The sequence below is a fragment of the Salvelinus namaycush genome, chromosome 7 (assembly GCF_016432855.1).
Source record: "Salvelinus namaycush isolate Seneca chromosome 7, SaNama_1.0, whole genome shotgun sequence".
Taxonomy (NCBI): domain Eukaryota; kingdom Metazoa; phylum Chordata; class Actinopteri; order Salmoniformes; family Salmonidae; genus Salvelinus; species Salvelinus namaycush.
Genome location: NC_052313.1, coordinates 41,734,367 through 41,757,090, shown reverse-complemented (window position 1 = coordinate 41,757,090; position 22,724 = coordinate 41,734,367). Strand labels below are relative to the sequence as shown.

The window sequence follows — 22,724 nt, the reverse complement described above, 5'->3', positions numbered from 1 at the left end:
TGATTTTTTTTTTTTTATTGAACCTTTATTTTGAAAGGGAGTCGATGCTGAGACCAAGGTCTCTTTATCAGATGAGCTCTGTATAGATTAACAATACACATCAAAATACAATAAACACATGAAACTACAACTCACATGCAAATTAAAATGCCAGGACAGAGAAAAGCTTGGACTGGGCTGAGCCGGAGCTGCCGTTCCGTGATGGTGGGAGGGCCAATAGACCAGAGGTGGCAGAACAGAATACTCTGGTCTGGGTGAAGGGTATGAGCAGAGCCTGTAGGTAGATAGGGACAGTTCCTCTTGCTGCTCCGTAGGCAATTACCATGGTCTTGTAGTGGATGCGAGCTTTGACTGGAAGCCAGTGGAGTGTGCAGAGAAGTGGGGTGACATTGGAGACCTTGGGGAGGTTGAAAATCAGGCGGGCTGCAGCGTTCTGGGTAAGTTGCAGGGGTTTGATGGCACAAACTGGGAGCCCAGCCAGCAGTGAGCCTGGATTCGGACCAATGTGTGGGGTCGTACACTAGGGATGTTGTAGAGCATGAACCTGCAGGAGTGAGCCACTGCTTTGATGTTTGCAGAGAACGACAGGGTGTTGTCTAGGGCCACGCCAAAGTTCTTTGCACTCTGGGAGGGGGACACTGTGGTTGTTAACCATGATGGAGAGGGCAGGCCTTCCCCGGGAGGAAGAGCAGCTCTTTCTTGGCTTGGGGTGGTGGGCCGACATCCAAGCTGAGATATCTGCCAGGCACGCAGAGATGCTTGACGTGACCTGGGTGTCAGAAGGGGGGAAGGAGAAATGTAGTTGAGTGTCATCCACATAGCAATGATATGAGAGACCATGTGAGGATATGATGGAGCCGAGTGACTTGGTGTATAGAAAGAAGAGGAGAGGGCCTATAACCGAGCCCTGGGGGACACCAGTAGTGAGAGTACGTGGTGCAGACACAGATCCTCGCCACGTCACCTGATAGGAGCAGCCTCCAAGAGTGCGTAGCCTGAGATGCCCAGCCCTGAGAGGGTGGAGAGGAAGATCTGATGGCTCATGGTGTCGAATGCAGTGGATAGATCTAGGAGAATGAGAACAGAGAGAAAGTCAGCTTTGGCAGTGTGGAGAGCCTCCGTGACACAGAGAAGAGCAGTCTTGGTTGAGTGACCCGTCTTGAAGTCTGACTGGATAGGGTCAAGAAGATTGTTCTGAGGGAGATGGCAAGAGAGTTGATAAGAGACAGCATATTCAAGTGTTTTGGAAAGAAAATAAGTGATACCAGTCAGAGGGGTCAAATCAATCAATTAAACAAATGTATTTATAAAGCCCTTTCTACATCAGCAAATGTCTCAGTGCTATACAGAAGCACGGTGGCTAGGAAAAACTCCCTTGAAAGGCAGGAACCTAGGAAGAAAACCAGAGAGCAACCAGGCGCTGAGGGGTGGCCAGTCCTCTTCTGGCTGTGCTGGGTGGAGATTATAAGAATACATGGCCATTTAAGGCCAGATTGTTCTTCAAGTTGTTCAAATGTTCATAGATGACCAGCAGGGTCAAATAATAATCACTGGTTGTAGAGGATGCAACAGGTCCGTATCTCAGGAGTAAATGTCAGTTGGCATTTCATAGACAAGTATTCAGAGGTCGAGAAAGCAGGTGCGGTAGAGAGAGAGTCGAAAACAGCAAGTCTGGGACAAGGTAACGTCCGGTGACCAGGTCAGGGTTCCCTAACCTCAGGCAGAACAGTTGAAACTGGAGCAGCAGCATGACCAGGTGGACTGAGGACAGCCAGGAGTTATCGGGCCAGGTAGTCCTGAGGCATGATACTAGGGCTCAGTTTCTCCGGGAGGGGAGGGAGAGAGGGAATGAGAGATGAGTCCTCATTAATGACTTGAAGGTGGATACCAAGTCTCACATGGATAGGCAGACCATTCCATAAGAATGGAGCTCTATAGGAGAAAGCCCTGCCTCCAGCTGTTTGCTTAGAGCATCTTGTGACCGTAGTGTCAAGTGTAGGTATGTACAGCAGGACCAAAACAGAGAGATAGGTAGGAGCAAGCTCATGTAATGCTTTGTAGGTTAGAAGTAAAACCTTGAAATCAGCACTTGCCTTAACAGGAAGATGATGTGGAGAGGCTAGTACTGAAGTAATATGATTGGTTCTAGTCAGGATTCTAGCAGCCCTGTTTAGCACTAACTGAAGTGTATTTACTGCTTTATCCGGGTAGCCGGAGAGTACAGCATTGCAGTAGTCTAATCTAGAAGTGACAAAAGCATGGATTAGCCTTTCTGCATAATTTTTGGACAAAAAGTTTAAGATTTTTTGCAATGTTACGAAGATGGAAAAAAGCTGTCCTTGAAATATTTTTGATATGTTCGTCAAAAGAGAGATCAGGGTACAAAGTAACGCAGAGGTCCTTCACAGTTTTATTTGAGACTACTGTACAACCATCAAGATTGTCAGATCCAACAGTAGGTATCTTTGTTTCTTGGGACCTAGAACCAGCATCTCTGTTTTGTCTGAGTTTAAAAGTAAAACAATTTACGCCATCCACTTCCTTATGTCTGAAACACATGCTTCCAAGGTAGGCAATTTTGGGCCTTCACCATGTTTCATCGAACTGTACAGCTGTGTTTCATCCACATAGCAGTGAAAGTTGACATTGTGTTTTCGAATGACATCACCAAGAGGTAGAATATAGAGTGAAAACAATAGTGGTCCTAAAATGGAACCTTGAGGAACGCCAAAACTTACAATTGATTTGTCAGAGGACAAACCATCCACAGAGACGAACTGATATATTTCCAACAGATAAGATCTAAACCAGGCAAGAACCTGTCCGTGTAGACCAGGGGTGGGCAACTCCAGTCCTCTTGATTGGTGTCACACTTTTTCTCCATCCCTAGCAAACACAGCTGATTAATCAAATTGTATTCTAAACTGAAGATCATGTTTAGGTGATCATTGGAGTCAGCTGGGGCAAAACTGTGACACCAATCAGGCCCTCGAGGACTGGAATTGCCCACCCCTGCTGTAGACCAATTAGGGTTTCTTATCTGTCCAAAAGAATGTGGTGATCGATGGTGTCAAAAGCAGCACTAAGGTCTAGCAACACGAGGACAGATGCATAGCCTTGATCTGACACCATTAAAATGTAAATTACCACCTTCACGAGTGCAGTCTCAGTGCTATGATGGGGTCTAAAACCAGACTGAAGCATTTCATATACATTATTTGTCTTCAGGAAGGCAGTGAGTTGCTGCGCAACAGCTTTTTCAAAAACATTTGAGAGGAATGGGAGATTTGATATAGGCCGATAGTTTTGACATTTCCGGGTCAAGGTTTGGCTTTTTCAAGAGAGGCTTTGGTACTGCCACTTTTAGTGAGTTTGGTACACATCCGGTGAATAGGGAGCCATTTATTATGTTCTGTTCAACATAGGAAAGCCAAGCACAGGAAGTATCTCTTTCAGTAGTTTAGTTGGAATAGGGTCCAGTATGCAGCATGACAGTTTAGGGACCATGACTATTTTCATGAATGTGTCGAGATACAAGATTAAAAAACTTGAGTGTCTCCATTGATCCTAGGTCTTGGCAGTTCTGTGCAGACTCAGGATAACTGAGCTTTGGAGAAATATGCAGATTCAAAGAGGAGTCCATAGTTTGCTTTCTAATGATCACGATCTTTTCATCGAAGAAGTTCATAAATGTATCACTGCTGAAGTGAAAGCTATCCTCTCTTGTTGAATGCTGCTATTTAGTTAGCTTTGTGACAGTATCAAAACTAAATGTTGGAATGTTCTTATTCTCCTCAATTAGGTTGGAAAAATAGGATGATCGAGCAGCAGTGAGGGTTATTCGATATTGCACAGTACTGTCTTTCCAAGCTAGACGGAAGACTTCCAGTTTGGTGGAGCGCCATTTCTGTTCCAATTTTCTGGAAGCTTGCTTCAGGGCTCGGGTATTTTCTGTATACCCGCGAGCAAACTTGTGACAAATGTTTGTTTTTAGGGGTGTGACTGCATCTAGGGTATTACGCAAGGTTACATTTAGATCCTTAGTTAGGTGGTTAACCGATTTTTGTACTCCAACGTCCTTGGGTAGGTGGAGGGAGTCTGGAAGGGCATCTAGAAATCTTTGGGTTGTCTGAGAATTTATAGCACGTCTCTTGATGATCCTTTGTTGGGGTCTGAGCAGATTATTTGATGAGATTGCAAACGTAATAAAATGGTAGTCCGATAGTCCAGGATTATGAGGAAAAACATTTAGATCCACAATATTTATTCCACGCGACAAAACTAGATACAGGGTATTTCTGTGGCAATGAGTATGTCCGGAGACATGCTGGACAAAACCCATTGAGTCGATGATGGCTCCGAAAGCCTTTTGGACTAGGTCTGTTGACTTTTCCATGTGAATATTAAAATCACCAAAATTGTGAATATTATCTGACATGTCTACAAGATCCGAATGGAATTCAGGGATTTCAGTGAGGAATGCTGTATACGGCCCAGGAGGCCTGTAAACAGTATCTATAAAAAGTGATTGAGTAGGCTGCATAGATTTCATGACTAGAAGCTTAAAAGAGGAAAACGCAGTCATTTTTTTTGTCAATTGAAATTTGCTGTCATAAATGTTAGCAACACCTACGCCTTTGCGGGATGCGTGTAAATAAATGAGAGGCCTCATGTAAGAGGTTAACACAGTAAATTCATCAGGCTTGAGCCGTGTTTCAATCAGGCCAATCACATAAAGATAATGATCAGTGATTAGTTCATTGACTATGTTGGTTTCTTGAGGAGGGGAGCGACTCGGGACATTTTGAAGTCAGAGGGGACGCAGCCAGTGGTCAGGGATGAGTTGATGAGGGAAGTGAGGAATGGGAGAAGGTCTCCAGAGATGGTCTCCCTACCAGGGAGGAGAGGATGGGGTCGAGCGGGTAGGTTGGTGGGATGCCTGACTTCACTAGCTGCAGCATTTAATCTGGAGAGAGAGGGAAGAAAGAGATCAAGGTGTAGGTTAGTTCTGTTTGAGTGGGTCCAGTGGCTCAATAGGCTGAGTGAATGAAAAGTGGATGTCGTCGAGGGAGGGGTGGACGATTAAGGAGGAAGGAGTTTCCTAGAAGAAGCCTATTTTAATTCTTAATTTTTTTACTAACTCATCAACATGCTTTTTGAAATATAGCTTTTCGTCAATATAGCTTTTCGTCAAAATAACATAGACTTGGTTTTACCAATTTCAGTTCAACAAAGGCTTTTTGCAAGGCAATAAAGACAGATTAAAGTTCTGAAAGAGCCTGGTCAGCTGTGGGGCAATAGCATTCACCACAGTGTCATCTGCATACAGGTGAAAGTATTTTTTTTTTTACAGATAAACCAATATTGTTATTTTAAATAGTGAAAATAACCGGACCAAGAATCGATCCCTGTGGGACACCCTTTATTATGTCAAGAAACCCGGATTTAACACCGTTAGTAAAAATACACTGTTTTCTATCCTTTAAATACATTTCAAACCAGCCTCTAAATAAGTAATGAATGAGCCACAGTGTCGAAGGCTTAAGACATGTCAATGAAAAAGGGCCACAAAATGTTTCTTTTTATCTGGTCTGAAACCTGACTGGTGTACATTTAGAATACATTTTGTAGTTAAAAAGTATCTAAGTTGAGTATTTACCGAGGCTTCTATAATTTTTGCTAGTCAATGGCGGTCAGTGGCATTTATTTATATTTTTTGAGTATGGTCTTATTTCTATTACAACATATTGGATGACTGTCATTCATTCATCCAGCTCAATGTAACATGGATAGATTTAGGCTACTTACTACATGTATCACACTTTAAGGTATGACCCAGGTGCAGACAGTGTTGAAGAAACAAAATTGTATTCCTCAAACAGGCAGGCAAACGACAGGTCAAGGCAGGCAGGTGTCAATAATCCAGAGAGGGTGTAAATACAGGACAGCAGGCGGGCTCAGGGTCAGGTCAGGCAGAGGTCGGTAATCCAGAGTAGTGAGGCAAAGGTACAGGACGACAGGCAGGCTCAGGGTCAGGGCAGGCAGAACGGTCAGAACCGGGAAACTGGAAAAAAGGAGCAAGGAACAGGCGGGAGCAGGGAAACAAAATGCTGGTAGGTTCTACGAACAAAACGAACTGGCAACAGACAAACAGAGAACGAAGGTATAAATACACAAGGGATAATGGGGAACACCTGGAGGGGGGGTAGATAAACACAAAGACAGGTGAAACAGATCAGGGTGTGACAATGACACCAGTAGCCCAGTCAAAAGAGGGATTGTATCGCTGGAGCCAAGAGAATCCCAATACCACGGGAACCTGCGGAGACTCAACTAGCAGGAATTGGATCGTCTCGCTGTGGTTCCCTGACACTCGTAGGTTGATGTGGGTGGTACGGTGGGTGACCTGGCCTATAGAGCACCCGTCCAGCGCTCTAACATCCATGGAAATGGAGAGGGGTTGAGTGGTGATTCCCAGCTCGGACACCAAGGTAACGTCCATAAGACTCACATCGGCCCCAAAGTCGATGAGTACCTGGAGAGACTTGGACTGGTTGCCCCACAGCAGGATGGCATAGAGAGGGGGGCGAGTAAGGGGAGAAAAAAATGATCTTTAGGACCCACCAGAGTACTCACTCCAACGAATGAGCTGGGTCTCTTGAAGGGACAGGTAGACACATAATGACCGGCAGTACCACAGTACAGACAACTCTGGGTGTCAAGTCAGCGTACGCGTTCGGCTGGAGACAGCCTAGCCCTGCCGAGCTGCATCGGCTCGGGAAGAGGTGAATCGGCAGTCTAAGGCTCTTGGAGGAAAGCTCGGATCCTCTTGTGGACATAGACACCGGGGACTTCCGGAGTTCATCAGATGCAAGGTGGGATCCTTGAGTGAACAATTGGGACAGCAATCAGACCTCCCTCCTACGTTCCCGTAGCCGACCATCGATCCGGATAGTTAAAGCGATGAGTGAGTCGAGATCCGTCAATAGTTCCCGGGCTGCAAGCTCGTCCTTTACTTCCTCCGATAATCCGTGCAGGAACGTGTTGAACAGTGCTTCCGGGTTCCAGGCACCCTCCGCTGCAAGCGTGCGGAAATCCACCGCATAGTCTGCCACACTGAGGGAGTCCTGCTGAAGCCGAAGATAAAAGTGGGGGGGGGAAATGAAAATACAAAAGTGAAAACAATCTCTCTCTCGCTTCTCCTTCATTTTTGAAGAAATGTATTTGTTCAAACGGTTTAACCATTGTCTTTCTCTTTGAGTAAATACTACCACATTTTATGCACTGCAGTGCTAGCTAGCTGTAGCCTGTGCTTTCAGTACTAGATTCATTCTCTGATCCTTTGATTGGGTGGACAACATGTCAGTTCATTTCATGCTGCAAGAGCTCTGATACGTTGGAGGACATCCTCCGGAAGTTGTTATAATTACTGTGTAAGTCTATGGAAGGGGGTGAGAACTACGAGCCTCCTAGGTTTTATATGGAAGTAAATGTAGCTCGAGGAGGACGGAAACTACCTCTCCTCCGGCTACACCATGGTGCTACCCTACAGAGTGATGTTAAGGCTACTTTAGACCTTCATTGCAAAACAGTGTGTCTTGTGAATATATTTAGTATAGTTTTATCTAAAATTGGCAACTTTTTTTGTTACACTTTTTTTTTTAATGAAATTTACTGAGGAGAATGGTCTTCCCCTTCCTCCTCTGAGGAGCCTCCACTGTTGCTAGTGTAGAGTTTTGAAAATGGCTAGAATTATTTAGGTCACACTGGTCACCACCTTTGTGAAGGGGGAATATATGGGCCGCCTTCAAGACCCGCCTTCCAGACCTTGCCGAGATATTACATTTTTATTACATTTTTGTCAGTAGTGATGCCAGTCTGACACAACTTGCTAAGGTAAGGAAGGAGAGTAATTTCCACGCTTCATTGCATTAACTGTTTTCCAACATTTAGACGGATCACCAGCGGAGTCTGAGACAGAACTTAGAAAGTATCTAGATTTAGCTTTCTTGATTGAGGAAGTGCATCTATTTCTCAATTTCCTGAAAAACAGTCCGTTTTTCTAGCCTTGGCCCAAGCCTGATTTATCATCATAACAAGATCTGAAAGTTCTGTAGAGAACCACGGATTTCTTGTATATTTTACTCAAAGGCATTTAACGGGAGCGTGTTTGTCTGCCAGGGAGATGAAATAGAAATAGCACTCACCCCATATTTTGGTTAGGCTTGCCTCTGCCCTCCCATGCCCCTCCCCCCTATGTTATGGTGAGGCCTACCTCCCATGTACTCCCCCCATATTTTGTTGAGGCTTGCATCTGCCCTCCCATGCACCCCCAACCCATATTTTGGTAAGGCCTGCCAACCCCCTCCCATGCACCCCCACCCCATATTTTAGTGAGGCCTGCCCCCCTCTTCCCATGCACCCCCACCCCATATTTTGGTGAGGCCTGCCTTGCAGATATGCATCCCAGCCCGCCCCAGCATGGGGTGTGCAAATGGCATGATTTCATGATTTAAGAAACTCTGATGATCCATCCTTCTCCTTCCTGCATTACACACCTCAGTAGCCTGCAGTCCACTTCCTAGCAATTAGCGCTTACTTCATTACATGTTGGGTTGTTCCTAATGTAGCTCCTGTGTTTATGCACTATTACCTTGATGGATGTCTATCCCACAATTAGACATAATTGGCATATCAATATGCAGAAGCTAAATGGATTAACCTTCTCTAAAACTAATGAGCACTCCCATGACCAGCTGGGGAATGGACCAGAATTAGCATTTGTCATTTTTTGGGGGGTTTGATGATGATATAGAAATAAATAATTTAATAAGGGGTTAGGGGGTATTTTCTTTGTCTTTGGTAACTTAACCCCAAGATTGTATGCATGTACAATATGTGTTAAATGTAGAGATACTCTACTAAGTAACAGTGATTGTCGATAATATTGGTTAATGCAGTAACATATTAAAACAGGCAACATGAAAAGGTATGCACAACAACGCTACAATACTACTAACAACACTATACTACCAGTACACTGTACATCCTTATGCCATTGGAAATATATCTGATTCCCTGATTCCTTCTAGTCTAGTTGCTCGTTTGGGCACCGCTCCAGTGAGAAGCGTTAGCTAGTTACAGAGAATATTGACCGACCGACCTGACTGTGTTCAGTACCTTCTAACCCTGATTTCCGTGCATTCGTTTTCAGAACTCTTTGTCATCTAATCACCGACAGCAGCCTTGGTGGTGCAGGGTTTGGTTGCTGGCAGGGACGATGATTTGTGGTTGTTCCTGTACATACCCTGGAAATCCAGGAGGACGCATTGATTCACATTCTCTGCCAGATTCCCGTATTGAGGGGAGGTGTGTGTGTGTGTGTGTGTGTGTGTGTGTGTGTGTGTGTGTGTGTGTGTGTGTGTGTGTGTGTGTGTGTGTGTGTGTGTGTGTGTGTGTGTGTGTGTGTGTGTGTGTGTGTGTGTGTGTGTGTCAGCTGAATCACTATCAGCAGAGAGTCTTGTTAAACATCTGGCCTCTGACACCAGGGAGACTCAGATACCGGCAGCTTTAGCGGAGCGATCCGCCTACCGTGCCAAACTCTGAAACACATCTGAAAGCCTGCTCAAGTAGCAGCATCTACCCGCAGCTTCTACTCACGATACTGCATGATTCATTCTGGAAGTATTCGAAGAAGAGATAGCGTTGCAGTGTTGCAGCATTCGAAACGGAATGATTGCCTTGTTGAAATCACGGTATATTTTATCACTTGCTGAAGTGGGTGAAATATTTTAGACAAAATACGAAGACGTATAAGACAATGGTTATTAACCGTATGGAATAAACATGATTTACTAATGCTGTACATTTTGGATCAAATCAGCCTTGACTGTTTAGCTCAGATTCAGAAACACCTCCTTCTTTTTGCACCTAACCTCTTCCAGGTTATGTCCATCTTCCGTCTTTTTAGATTAGGCCCGGGGTATTGTTGCAGGGCTCATTACATAGACGGTCTGTGATATGAGCTTGAAATTCACATCAAGTGACAGATGTAAAGCTTGACTAATTGACTCTGACACTTGGCATGAAGAAATGGCAGACCTCGTCTCTGACTGTTTTGTGTTCCTCTACTGTGCAACTTACTCAAGTAAGTACATTTTGTGACATTTGGACCACCGCTGCTTCAGTGTGCATAGATGTGGTGGATTTGAAATAATTCCATTTTGTCACATCTCTCGCTCTCTCTCCCCCTCTCTCTCGCTCCCTCCCTCTCCCTCTCTCCTTTCCTCGCTCTCTCTACAAGGACATGTTAAACTTAGCTCCCAAGTCAGTGCTCGGGGCAGTGAGTAGCATAGCTGTGGTCCTGCCAGCAAGCTGCAGGTACAGTAATAGGGATTGAGAGCTGTATGCGTCAACCTTAATTACCTTAAATAGCAGCCCCTCCGGCTTCTTTCTACAGTCTGTGTGTCTCCGATTTGACAGCTTTAAAAGGTAGCCAGAGAGGCGAGGTATGAGACTGTTCAGCCTAATAATTAATTGTACGGGAACTAAACCGTGACAGCCAATCCTAGATAGGGAACTTTAGTGACCATTTCTCCAGACAGGTCTGGTCACACTATTGTACAGTCGCTAGCTTCACTAAGGACTGATTCCTAGGACATATTCCTGAATGACATACAGTGATGGTGAGATACCGGTATTCAACTCTAGCTTAGGCATTCTGTCTCAAGCTAGTGACCTTATTCTGAGCGTCACAGTGGTTTTGAAATCAAACAAGGATTTTACCACACAGTATATCTCACATCAAGCCCGATTTACCTGGTTTTACATGTTCCCGATTCAGTTTGAAGCATTGCACTTTCATCCCACTCATTTAGGTCCCTTTTCAGTCCGGCGGCAGCCATACCAACTCTGTGAGAAATGGACAATAAGTTTCAGCTTCAAGTTATCAAAGAGATCCATCAAAGGGCTTTGCACTTATCAAGAAGTGGATAAAACGCTTGCTTTCAGCCAGAAAAGTAGCTTGTTGGGGGGGGGGGGAGAAACCGCTTCATGAATAAGACAAAAGGAGAAATAAGAAATATGAGGCTAAATAGAAAGGAGTGCTTAAGAAAAGAAAGCTGGCTGGCGTTTCTTTTTTCATGTTCAAATGATTTCAATCCCAAATCACGTCCCATCACCTTGTTAGCATCTGAGCTGATTTCCATATTAACAACCTCTTCAGAACCTTCAAAGTCTTGAATAATTGACAACAAATGAAATGTTTTGATTGTCGCCGGTCGGGCACATAGTATGTTTAATGTTTTATACGTGGCTGGCTGCTTCCTCCTAGCTAATTATGCAGATGATGCATTTGTCGGCTAGCTAGACCCCCGTCCCTTCCTGTCCCTCCGATCTGTCGGTATTTGGTACAGCGTTTTCAGACTGGAGAGCACGCACGCATGCATACTCACGCACGCACGCACACACACACACACACATCTGAGCTAGTAATTAACTAGTAGGGGAATGCTCAATGACCTGCACCAGAGTCAAACGTCTGCCAATTCAGCCATTGTTTAGCCACAGATGTATTGGGATAATTAAAATCTTAAATGAGCTCATAGTTAAAAAGGGGTCTTATTTATAGTTATGGTTTTGTAATAGCCAGGTCAGCATAGGAGAGGACTGAGTTATTGATGACACACACACACACAGAGTTATTGATGACTGTCTGTCAAGCCATTTACTGCATTTAATCTTAATTTCATAGTATTATGTGATTGTTTATGTGGACAGTACACACAGTGAGGTGTAGAGTTACAGTTAATATAACATGGAATGATTGAGGATACATCTTCTGATACGGAATGACAGAGATCATGTACAAAGGAGACCGAGGGAGAGAGAGAGCTTGTGTGTGTTCTACAAGTGGATGCATGTGTGAGCTTATTTGTGTGTGTGTGTGTGTGTGTGTGTGTGTGTGTGTGTGTGTGTGTGTGTGTGTGTGTGTGTGTGTGTGTGTGTGTGTGTGTGTGTGTGTGTGGGTGGGTGGGTGGGTGGGTGGGTGGGTGTGTGTGTGGGGGGGGGTCTGAGTCTGAGTATGTATCCTGAAGACACTGTCAGGCAGGGTTGATTTCCACTTTCCCATTTTAAACAAGTGTTCCTGTAATACAGCTGACCCCCACATTGCGTTACCTTGTCATTCTGCGAAACAGATCAAAGAAAGAACGAGCTGGAAATAGCCGGACTGTGACCTTGAACTCAGAGCAGAACGGAGGAGCGACAGAGAAAGTGAGGAGTGACACACACACACACAAGCACGCTACCCCCCACCCCCAGCACACACACACACACAGAGCAAAATAGGAAAATTCTGTTACAGATTATTTTGCCATGGGGACAGTAGAGGGCAGACAAACACTGTTAAAAATAGGAAAAAATTGCTGGTTTTTGGCTGACCACAAACACATTGGGTTTCTCTGAAACATAGTGTTGGGTTTAACATTCTAAGTCTCAACTGACCTGGCTGTATACTGATATAATTGTTAATTATCAAACATATTTGTTAAATGTAGAAATTCTATCATGATTGATACATATAGTGAAGTACATTGGGTGTACAAAACATTATGACAACAAAACATTATGAATACCTGCTCTTTCAATGATTACAACTACTGACCAGGTGAATCCAGGTGAAAGCTATGATTCCTTATTGACTTCACTAGTTAAATCCACTTCAACCAGTGTAGATGAAGGGGAGGAGACAGGTTAAAGAAGGATTTTTAAGCCTTAACATAATTGAGACATGGATTGTGTGTGCCATTCAGAGGGTGAATGGGCAAGACAAAATATTGTAGTTCCTTTGAATGATGGATGGTAGTAGTTGTGGTGGTTGGTGCTGTTTAAGATGAGGGAGGACCAATTTTATTTTATTTTTTATGAGCATGCCATGTTTATTTCTATTACAGCATATTGGATGACTGCCATTCATGTTCCATTCACCCAGCACAATGTAACACCGACAGGTTTAGGCTACTACATGATACTAACATTTTCCCTATACACATCATGAGGTTGCTACAACTTAGCCTACGAATTAAAGTTTACAACGTTTGTGCACAGGTGACGAGACATTTGAGTAGTCCAGGTGACATACATTGACACATTCAATACCGCCTTGCACCCTCTTGCCTGTATCTAGCTGATCTAGGTTGTAATCATGAGTCCAACAGTTGCAAACTAAAGTTTCTATTGGACAAATTCATGTATGTTTTCCTGCTTTTGTTCCATTTGCTTCCGTTTTAAAATACGTTTTTCAACCGAATCGGCGGAATGAATACACCCAAACACAGAACTAGCAGTCTCATATAAACGGCAAGATTACTTTGCTCAATTCATTTATAATTCCTTCTCTCATCTACGCTCCCTTCTTCGCTCACCTTTGCCCTTTGCTTTTAGACTTCAGTTCACAATACAACAGCTGCCGGTGACCAGGGGAGAACCTTCCCAAGCCAAACTTTCATACCATAACCGCTACACACAGCCTACATTGTTTTCACCATATTAATGTCATTGTCAACATAGCTACTAGAACTAATGTGCTAGTAAACCCGCTACAATCATGCAGTACAGAATACAGCAAGCAGTTTAGCAGTTACACTAGCAGTCCCCAGTTGCAATAAATTAATGAAACCCAGAGCTTACATTGACTAGGAGGAGATCGAGTGTTGGATAGCCATAGCCAGCTAGCTAACATAGCATCTCTCTCTGTTTGAACTGGGTGTTTGAGTCGTCTAAACTAGCTAGATGCATTTGCTAGCTAAGTCAGTGAAAGTGAAAGTAAAACAATATATACTATGAAATATAGCTCTCTCTCTCTCTCTCTCTAGCTTCTCCTTAATTTCTCCTTAATATTGTCTTTCTCTTTGAGTCAGCTACTCACCACATTTTATGCACTACAGTGCTAGCTAGCTGTAGCTTATGCTTTCAGTACTATATTCATTCTCTGAACCTTTGATTGGGTGGATAACATATCAGTTAATTTTATGCTGCAAGAGTTCTGATAGGTTGGAGGACGTCCTCCGGAAGTTGTCATAATTAGTGTAACTCTATGGAAGGGGGTCAGAACCATGAGTCTCCTAGGTTTTGTATTAAAGTCAATGTAACCAGAAAAGCTAGCTGTCCTCCAGCTACACCATGGTGCTACCCTACAGAGTTCTGTTGAGGCTACTGTAGATCTTCATGGCAAAACAGTGTGTTTTAATCAATTATTTGGTGATGTGAATATATTTAGTATAGTTTAATCTAAAATGATAACTTTTTTAATGTTTCACTATTTAAAAAAAAAAAAAAGGTATTCACTGAGGAGGATGGTCCTCCCCTTCCTCCTCTGAGGAGCCTCCACTGGCTAGTAGGTGTCAGGCGCACCGGTTTGTGTCAAGAAGTGTAACGCTGCTGGGGTTTTGATGCTCAACAGTTTCCCTTGTGTATCAAGAATGGTCCACCACCCAATGTACATCCAGCCAACTTGACACAGCTGTGGGAAGCATTGGAGACAACATTGGCCAGCATCCCTGTGGAACGCATCGACACATTGTAGAGTCCATGCCCCTATGAATTGAGGCTGTTCTGTGGGTAAAAGTGGGCAGTGCAACTCAATATTAGGAGTGCTCTTAATGTTTCGTAAACTCAGTGTATATGATTTAAAGCGAACTGTAAAAACAGACTGTCAAATCTGAGAGAGAGAGAGAGAGAGAGAGAGAGAGAGAACAGGAGGGGAATGAGAGCGAGAATGGGAGAGCCCCAGCTGTGAGAGACGTTTCTCTTTCTCTCTCTCTCTCTCTCTCTCTCTCTCTCTCTCTCTCTGAGATATTTGGTTCATTATAGTTCCCTGGGGAGGATGCCTCCTGTGGATGAGGCCCATTGCCAGGCCTTTGCTTGCACTGTGGTGGAGTGAGACGGAGTGAGAGACTATCTTTAGGACACTGTTTGGCAGTTCCACAAACACAGTTCCAAAAGACAACAGTAGGGCTGTGAGGGAGGCCGTATTGGAGAGGACAAACATCTGGGTGTTTTAACTCCAACACTGGTGGATCTGTTGTATATCAGAAGCCTGTGGATGAGGTGCTGTTCATGGTGGGAATAGAACTCCAATCATGCTGTCATCTATATCATTGACCTACTATAATGGTGTTTTAATCGGGGCATGGTTCATTCATTGGCCTACTGCATAGGGTGATATACGTTTCACTCTAACACATTTAGGTAAGGGAGGGTATTCCGAATATTTTCCGAATATTTTCTAATATTTTTCTGAATATTTTCTAAATATTTAAAAGTACAGTATATTCTTCTTTATTTCCACAGCTTTGAACACTCAGAGTTGACTGTGTCTCGTTTAATTTAGCTCTAAGGTTTGTAGTAGTCTATTTCCTTCTCTCTCCTGCACAATTATCTGTCTCTAATATTTCCCATTGCTTAAGCTCGCTGCCGATTTTGGTTAGGAACTCATAAATAATTTACTGAAAGAGCGGCTGGAAATTCATGTGCAATTTGCAGCTGCTAAAATTCGGCTATTGTTTGCCGGGCTGTTCCACAGAACTACAGATATAATCTTAGAATGTTAGACAGTCACTTTATACAACATGATCTTAAATTCTAACAGTCCCTCCCTGACAGGCCAGACAATCATTAGTGGGCAAACTGCAAGTCACTGTCCACTAAGGGCTACAAGCTGTCTCCAGCTATCATTTTATATACCAGAGATACCCACATTTTCCTAATATGTTTTGATACAGTTTGTTCACATTTATACTGTTTCACCGTGAAAGCTTGTTGAGTTAAACAATGCTATGTACTGAATAATTTAATATGAGCATTATGGCATATCCTATTTGTATCAACTGCAGTCACCCTACTACAAAATATTTTCACTCTAACATAAATAAATAATATTGACCATTTTGACTTTTACCACATCAACCTAAATCTTCATGAAAGTAGTTTAACTGATTAGGGTTAGGGCTAGCCAAGCCTGGCAGTGGATAAATGACCCCACAATCCACCATCTTAACCGTTGTCGTACGCAGCAAACAGGAGACGGCTCTATAGTAGTGTGTGCTTGTGTGTGTTTGACGGCTATCGGGAAATAAAACCCCATTTCCTCCCCAGCAGCTCCCAGCTCCCTTTCTATACCCTGACCTATTTTGAGGATGTATCTCTTAACAGAAAGATTAAGGCTGTTTAATGGTAGGTGACACAGCAGTGTCCTGCAGTGTTTTTCTTGCTTAATCCTTAGCATCTTCGGTAAAAGAGCTTTCAGAAGAAATATTGTGAGTTTTTGGCATGCACCCCTGAGGGAATGGGAAATTGTCAGAGTGCATTTTTCGATTCTCGGAAGCTATTCCTCAGGAGAGTCATGGAGGGCTTCTCCCCTCAGTGAGTTAGGTAAGAGAGTCAGGAATAGTTGCCAAAATAATTCCACCTAAAGCTCTGTTGGAAATTACAAAATGTTTCTTGTATATTAGTCTGTCACCTCGCCTCAAACGTCCCTGGAAACACTATAAAACGAAGACCACTGAAGTGAAGAATTTCCTTACGAGGGGCTCTTAAGAAGAGGAGACTGTGTCCTGGGGCTATTTGGTGCCATGCACAGAGACTCACAGACGAGGCCAGGGGATGTTTAGCAGCTACTGGGCAGTGACCATGTTGTGAAGCTGTGTGTGCTGGAAGCAGAATCAGATGTCCACTCTGGCCCTTATCCTATCCTCCTCTCGGGAATAAACAAATACAACAAAATAGTATTTTCTTGCCAAAGCTTTCCAGCATTCATAAAGTAAAACAAATGTAAAATGTAAAGTTAAATGCCAAGATTTCTCAAAGTTCTTTTGTGGTTTGGTAGTCTTGATAAAGGGCTACACTAGTATTAACATTGTAATACATAGTCAGGTAAATTAATTACCGTGGCCTCCCGAGTGGCGCAGCTGTCTAATGCACTGCACTGCAGTGCTAGCTGTGTCACTACAGATCCTGGTTAGATTCCAGGCTGTGTCACAGCCGGCCGTGACCGGGAGACCCATTAGGTGGTACACAATTGGCACAGCGTCGTCCGAGTTAGGGGAGGGTTTGGCCGGCCAGGATGTCCTTGCCCCATCGCGCTCTAGCGACTCCTGTGGCAAGCTGGGCACATGCATGCTGACGCGGTCGCCAGGTGTACGGTGTTTCCTTCGAAACATTGGTGCTTCCGGGTTTAGCGGGCATTGTGTCAAGAAGCAGTGTGGCTTGGCGTGGTCGTGTTTTGGAGGACACATGGCTCTCGACCTCTGCCTTTCCCGAGTCCGTACGGGAGTTGCAGTGATGGGACAAGACTGTAACTACCAATTGGATACCACAAAACTGGGGAGAAAAAGGAGTAAAAAAAAATGTATTACTAAATTATTCACATAAATAACATTTCAATATACACTATACTATATATTGTACTAGTTGATCACACAGTACCACTATAGAAAACATTTCAACCCACATGACATTAGAATACAGTATGTTGATGTTTATACTGAATGATGTAGTACAGCTGGAGAGCAGACTCAGCGGTATCCCAGGCAAAGAACAGCAGGCCAGGTTCAGAAAAAGAAATAGAGAGCAAATTGTCTATTCAGTTGCTACTCCTCTCTTTAAGATGTAAGGGGTTGACCTCTGTTATTCCATCTGTAAGGCCTGTTGTATCTCCATCTGTAAGGGCAATGTAATGTAATGGCTCCAGGATCTAGGAACTTCCCCCAATCAAATGTTCTATTAACCCAGTGCCATGTGGCCTAATTGAGACTGGATGTGGTTAGATACACCGATTGGTCATTTCTACTTGTGTTTGGTAATGTCCCAGCTAGCGCATAATGTTCTGAGAACCATATGTTTCTTAGAGCTTAGTGCGACAGTGGTTGTCTTATGGTTATTTTGCACACAACCTTCCCACAATGTTCTGGGAATGGTACAGCGTAGTTGCTTGGCTTTGGAACATTCTCAGCACAATTAAAGAACTTGACAAAATAACTTTATTTTCATCCTATTTCATTGCTTTAACAGAACGTTTCCTAAAAGTTCAAACAGGGTTACATTTAATTACATTTTTGGTAATGTTCTAGGAATGTTCCCCAACTGGTTTGACATTGGGAATTTTCTCAAATAGTTCAGAGAACATTAAGAAACGATGTTCTTCTGTGGGAATGTCAATGCTTCAGCGTAATGTTTCCAACAAGTTTCCTCTTGGTTCTATTTAAAGTCATGTTCTCAGAAAACCTTCTATAAAACCACAAGAATAGCTTAGTAACGATCAAATATCATTCTAAGAAATGTATTTAAAAACATATGCATTCCGCTCCCAGCATCAACAAAATTCTCTCTCTCCTCTAATTTGTTAAGTGTGTTCAGGTGTGTTGGCTGCGCACACTGATCTTAATGAGTGCTTATTTGAATAGACTAAAATGAACAGCTTTGTACGAGTAAAAAAAAACATGGCATGTTTGCTCCATCCGCAGTGGACTAATTCCCTGGATAGGGAACAGAAGATCATAGTTTCGAATATCACTGACGCCGTGCCACAATAAATGATATATGTGTTTGTAAGATTAATGCTTAAGCAAATTAATTTCCATGTGTCCTGTATGTGCTTGGAGTTCAAAACGGTTAACCTAAGCTAGCAGTGTTATTAAAAGACTTAGTGAAACATGGAGTGAAAGTTTCAAGTTATTCATAAACCTCCAAATAACCTATAATTTCTGTTCTCAGAACGTTAACAAACATCCCAGGAAAACTTTCAGGGAACCATAGTAAAACCTTCTCAGAACCTCCCTGGAACCTTAAAATGTGCGTTCCCAGAACAGGTGACATTTTCTCTTCTGTTCTCAGAACATTTAAAAAACGTTCTGTTTTACCGGTCAGGAAATGTCGTCCCCAGAACCAATGGGAAACCAAAAACGTATGTTCCCACAACTTTCAAGGAACCAAATGTGCTAGCTGGGGTGCTATTATGTGCTATTTACTACAAGCGTCATATCGGGACATATCTGACAGTTAGTGTAATTATTTAACAACTTCTTAGATTTTATATTTGATCATGTTTAGATTAGATTGTCTATTCTTCTGAGAATATAGACTTGTAAGTAATGCTTTGGATTTACAGATTTTTAAGCAAGTTGAGATACCCATATACAGTATATATAAAACGTCTGATATATTCATTTATGTGTTATGCAATAAATTATTTATTTATGTTAGAGATGATTACTTTATTTAGTGTGAACATTTAAATAGCCATGTGAAGTGTCATAAAATTGACCATTTAACCTCAGACTCCCACACAAATTATAAATTATAAAGTTGATTTGAATTCATGTTTCGACTCCATTTCAACATCATTTTTGTTTCTTCAGTGAGGAAATATATCGTTTAATAGTTATGATGCTTATGCCCCTTCCTGATTGTGTGTGTGAGTGTCTTTTATCCTTGAGAGGAGTAAAATGTTATAATCTGGTCCCCAATAGATTTAAGCTCTATATCTCCAGTACGTTAACTGTTTTTCAGCATAATCCCAGAACCCAGCACCCGGCAAGTAGGTCATGTGGTCACGTTTGTCAAACCCAGCTGAAGTGAACATGACATTTTTCCTGGCTTAATTCAGAATAAAAAAATGCATGCGATTTTGAACTTAAGATCTCTGGAGAGTGGCGTAAACAAGTATGAAATTAAGTGTCTTTTGAAATGCTGGGCCGGGGATGTGGATCGAATTGAGGCGCAGAGAGAGAGAGAGAGAGAGAGAGAGAGAGAGAGAGAGAGAGAGAGAGAGAGAGAGAGAGAGAGAGAGAGAGAGAGAGAGAGAGAGAGAGAGAGAGAGAGAGAGAGAGAGAGAGAGAGAGAGAGAGAGAGAGAGAGAGAGAGAGAGAGAGAGAGAGAGAGAGAGAGAGAGAGAGAGCAGTAAGCTTGGGAGCTCTTGAGTTGGATCACTGAAGTTCGATGGCTAGAATGTTGCAGAGGATACCTGGTACAATGAATGGGGATGCCCATTATAGTAATTATATAATATTTCTAGCATTATATTACCAATACTCTTTAGAACTGCTTATATTACAAATAGTGTGGTCCTCTGTAGCTCAGTTGGTAGAGCATCACACTTGCAACGCCAGGATAGTGGATTCGATTCCCGGGACCACCCATGCGTAAAATGTATGCATACATGATTGTAAGTCGCTTTGGATAAAATGATCTGCTAAATGGCGTATATTATTATGGTATATTGCAATGTCATCACGCCTGCAGTCCTTGGTTCTATCCCAGTATAGAACCGAGTTCCCTTAGCTCTTCTCTCATTAGGAACAGCTAACTATGTTTGTTCCCATTTTAACAGTAGGTTACTCTGGGGTCATAATAATACTCCAAGAAACAGAAAACATCCTGATAGCCCCCAGGACACTTTACCATCAGCCAGTTAGTTGTAGAGCAAGTCTTAACATTTTAATAAGAGCGTAATAATAATTTAATCTTGCCTTATTTGCAATGCACATTCAAGCCTAATAATACAAGTCTATTATGTGTTTTTAAATGTGTTTGATATACAGTAACTGGATGACTGGTTGACTGGAGCACTGATTTAACAACAAGGATACCATAATGCTCAACCATCAGGCCACAGAGCATGGATAATGGTGCGCTCCTGGGTTCAAATAGTATATGTTATCATTGAAATACTTTTAGAGTTTGATTGGGTCTGCCTGAAGAGCTACATCATAGAGGTTTGCATTTTTTGGGACTATTTAATTGGTTCCATTGTGCCAGGGAAGCTCAATCAAGCGCTGCAAACGTGATTGAAATTTAAAAAAACAAATACTACTTGAACCCACGTTTGGTATGGTGGACTGGGCTGCTGCAGTCAGTTCTGGGACTACCTGACAGACAGTGTAGACCAGACCAGACCAAAACAGAGTAGACCAGACCAGACCAGACCAGTGGGACCTCCAGCCAGCCTCCCGATGAGGGATGGAACAGAGCAGGAAACTACAGCCCTTATCAGTGGAAATGATCCCACAGCAGAGAGATACGTACAGGATTAGATGTTTATCCCATTGTAATTTCCTCTGTGTGATGAATGGGTCGAGATACAGACCTTATTGTCTGTAACCCTTTGAAGACCTCTCTGATTGTTACTTATCATCCATTTGCCATCAGGGCCTTTCTGACATATGTTAGCAATTGCTCTCTCTGACCGCTCCCAAGCCGGCACACTTTCTGATAAAGCATTTTGGCCTCACAGACACACACCATACACACACAAACACTGAGTTACTCATACAATATATAATATATATTTTGTATCCCAATGATTCTGTCAACTGTGTTGTAGGTACATCAGGCATAAGCTACAAACTGTGTGTGTACAGCAGCTTGATGTTATGTAGCCACTGTGAAAGCAGACCCTTTCTATGACAAAACCGCCTACAAAACCCCACAGCTGAGCTGCCACAGACACACAGGGAAACAGGGAAGCACCTATCTCTGTAAAAGCCATGCAGCTGTGTCAGGTAATTTCACAGCCACAAACCCATGGTGTGCAGTCATGTTCCCCTGCAGCCACCCCCCACACCCCCAGCCATGAGCTAATTCATTACCTGTCTGAGACAGCCGTTGAGAGGACCGGGGACACGAGTGGTGGTGGGGGATGAAACACCGAAACACCTTCTGGAAACGCTAGCGTTAAACAAGCTATTTAGGGGGAGATATGTCTCCTAAACGCCACAGTAGAAACAGACAGTGATGTAAAGCTCCCAGTGAAATGGTTCATCCTGGTCCTGGGGGCTAGAGGAAAGAGAGAGAAAGAGAGAGGAGGAGGAGGATGAGAGGGGGATGAGGAGAGTGGGATGGAGAGAAAAAAAGACCCATTGTGACAGACCTGGGTATCCTCAAATAGAAGCTAACCCGGGGAGGCAGGCCAACTCACCTTGTAGCAACAGCAATCAGGAAAAAAAACAAAAACACACTGGCTCACCTCTGCTAGTCAGGCTGGGGTGAGGGGAGCTGAGGGGAGCGACGCCGCGAGCTGTCTGCCGTGACATTGCAGCGTTGCAGGGCTGGGGGAAGGAAGCGGGGGGCCTGGGTGTCTGACAATGTGTCCCCCTCAACCTCCCTGCTGTGTGGGAGCTGTCAGGGGGTGTGTGAGGGGGGGGGGCTGGGCCGGACCTGCCAGCACGCATCTGGCTGACAGGCGACTGGGAAGGTGCACTGCAAGCGTACGTCACTATCAATAACCCCTGCCGTGGACGATGGGCGCATGAACATACCCCTGGTACATAACATACAGTCACCATGCACTCTCTGTTTGAATCTGTCTGTCTGTCTGTCTGTCTGTCTGTCTGTCTGTCTGTCTGTCTGTCTGTCTGTCTGTCTGTCTGTCTGCCTGCCTGTCTGTCTGTCTGTCTGTCTGTCTGCCTGTCTGCCTGTCTGTCTGTCTGTCTGTCTGTCTGTCTGTCTGTCTGTCTGTCTGTCTGTCTGTGTGTGTGTGTGTGTAGTGGGGGGGTTGTCACCTAACACAGTCATGTTTGCTAATACTGAGATTCGGGAAATCATTGGAAAAATACAGTGTATGAATAAATAGCGGTTTAGACTAACATGCAGGAGTACACACTACGAGATGAGGCAATATACTGACAAATAGGTGCCGGTGAGAGGGAGAGGTGGGACGTCATATGCTA

The 22,724-nt window shown here is 43.5% G+C and overlaps 1 protein-coding gene and 1 long non-coding RNA gene across 2 annotated transcripts; both read right to left on the bottom strand.

Moving 5' to 3' along the window:
- Positions 1-3: 3 nt before the first annotated feature.
- On the bottom strand, positions 4-16,971 carry LOC120051246. Its single transcript, XM_038998007.1, has 5 exons — positions 16,946-16,971; positions 10,819-10,911; positions 4,896-4,966; positions 965-1,067; positions 4-769 (listed from the first exon to the last, which is right to left on the bottom strand). The coding sequence occupies exons 2-5, from the start codon at positions 10,902-10,904 to the stop codon at positions 415-417; spliced, it is 615 nt and encodes a 204-aa protein (XP_038853935.1). The 5' UTR covers positions 10,905-10,911; positions 16,946-16,971; the 3' UTR covers positions 4-414.
- A 359-nt stretch (positions 16,972-17,330) lies between these two features.
- LOC120051248 lies at positions 17,331-22,348 on the bottom strand. Its single transcript, XR_005477245.1, has 3 exons — positions 22,022-22,348; positions 21,645-21,831; positions 17,331-17,379 (listed from the first exon to the last, which is right to left on the bottom strand). It is a non-coding gene; the product is annotated as an uncharacterized LOC120051248 (long non-coding RNA).
- Between the last annotated feature and the right edge of the window lie 376 nt (positions 22,349-22,724).

Bases quoted from the DNA above. Each gene is read 5' to 3' on its own strand.
- LOC120051246 (XM_038998007.1), bottom strand. From the start codon at position 10,904: ATGGCTGCCGCCGGACTGAAAAGGGACCTAAATGAGTGGGATGAAAGT. The intron at 4,967-10,818 runs GTAAATCGGGCT...CTCTCTCTCCAG, and splicing joins TCGGGAACATGTAAAACCAG to ATTAAATGCTGCAGCTAGTG. The intron at 1,068-4,895 runs GTAGGGAGACCA...TCATTCTCCTAG, and splicing joins ACCCCATCCTCTCCTCCCTG to ATCTATCCACTGCATTCGAC.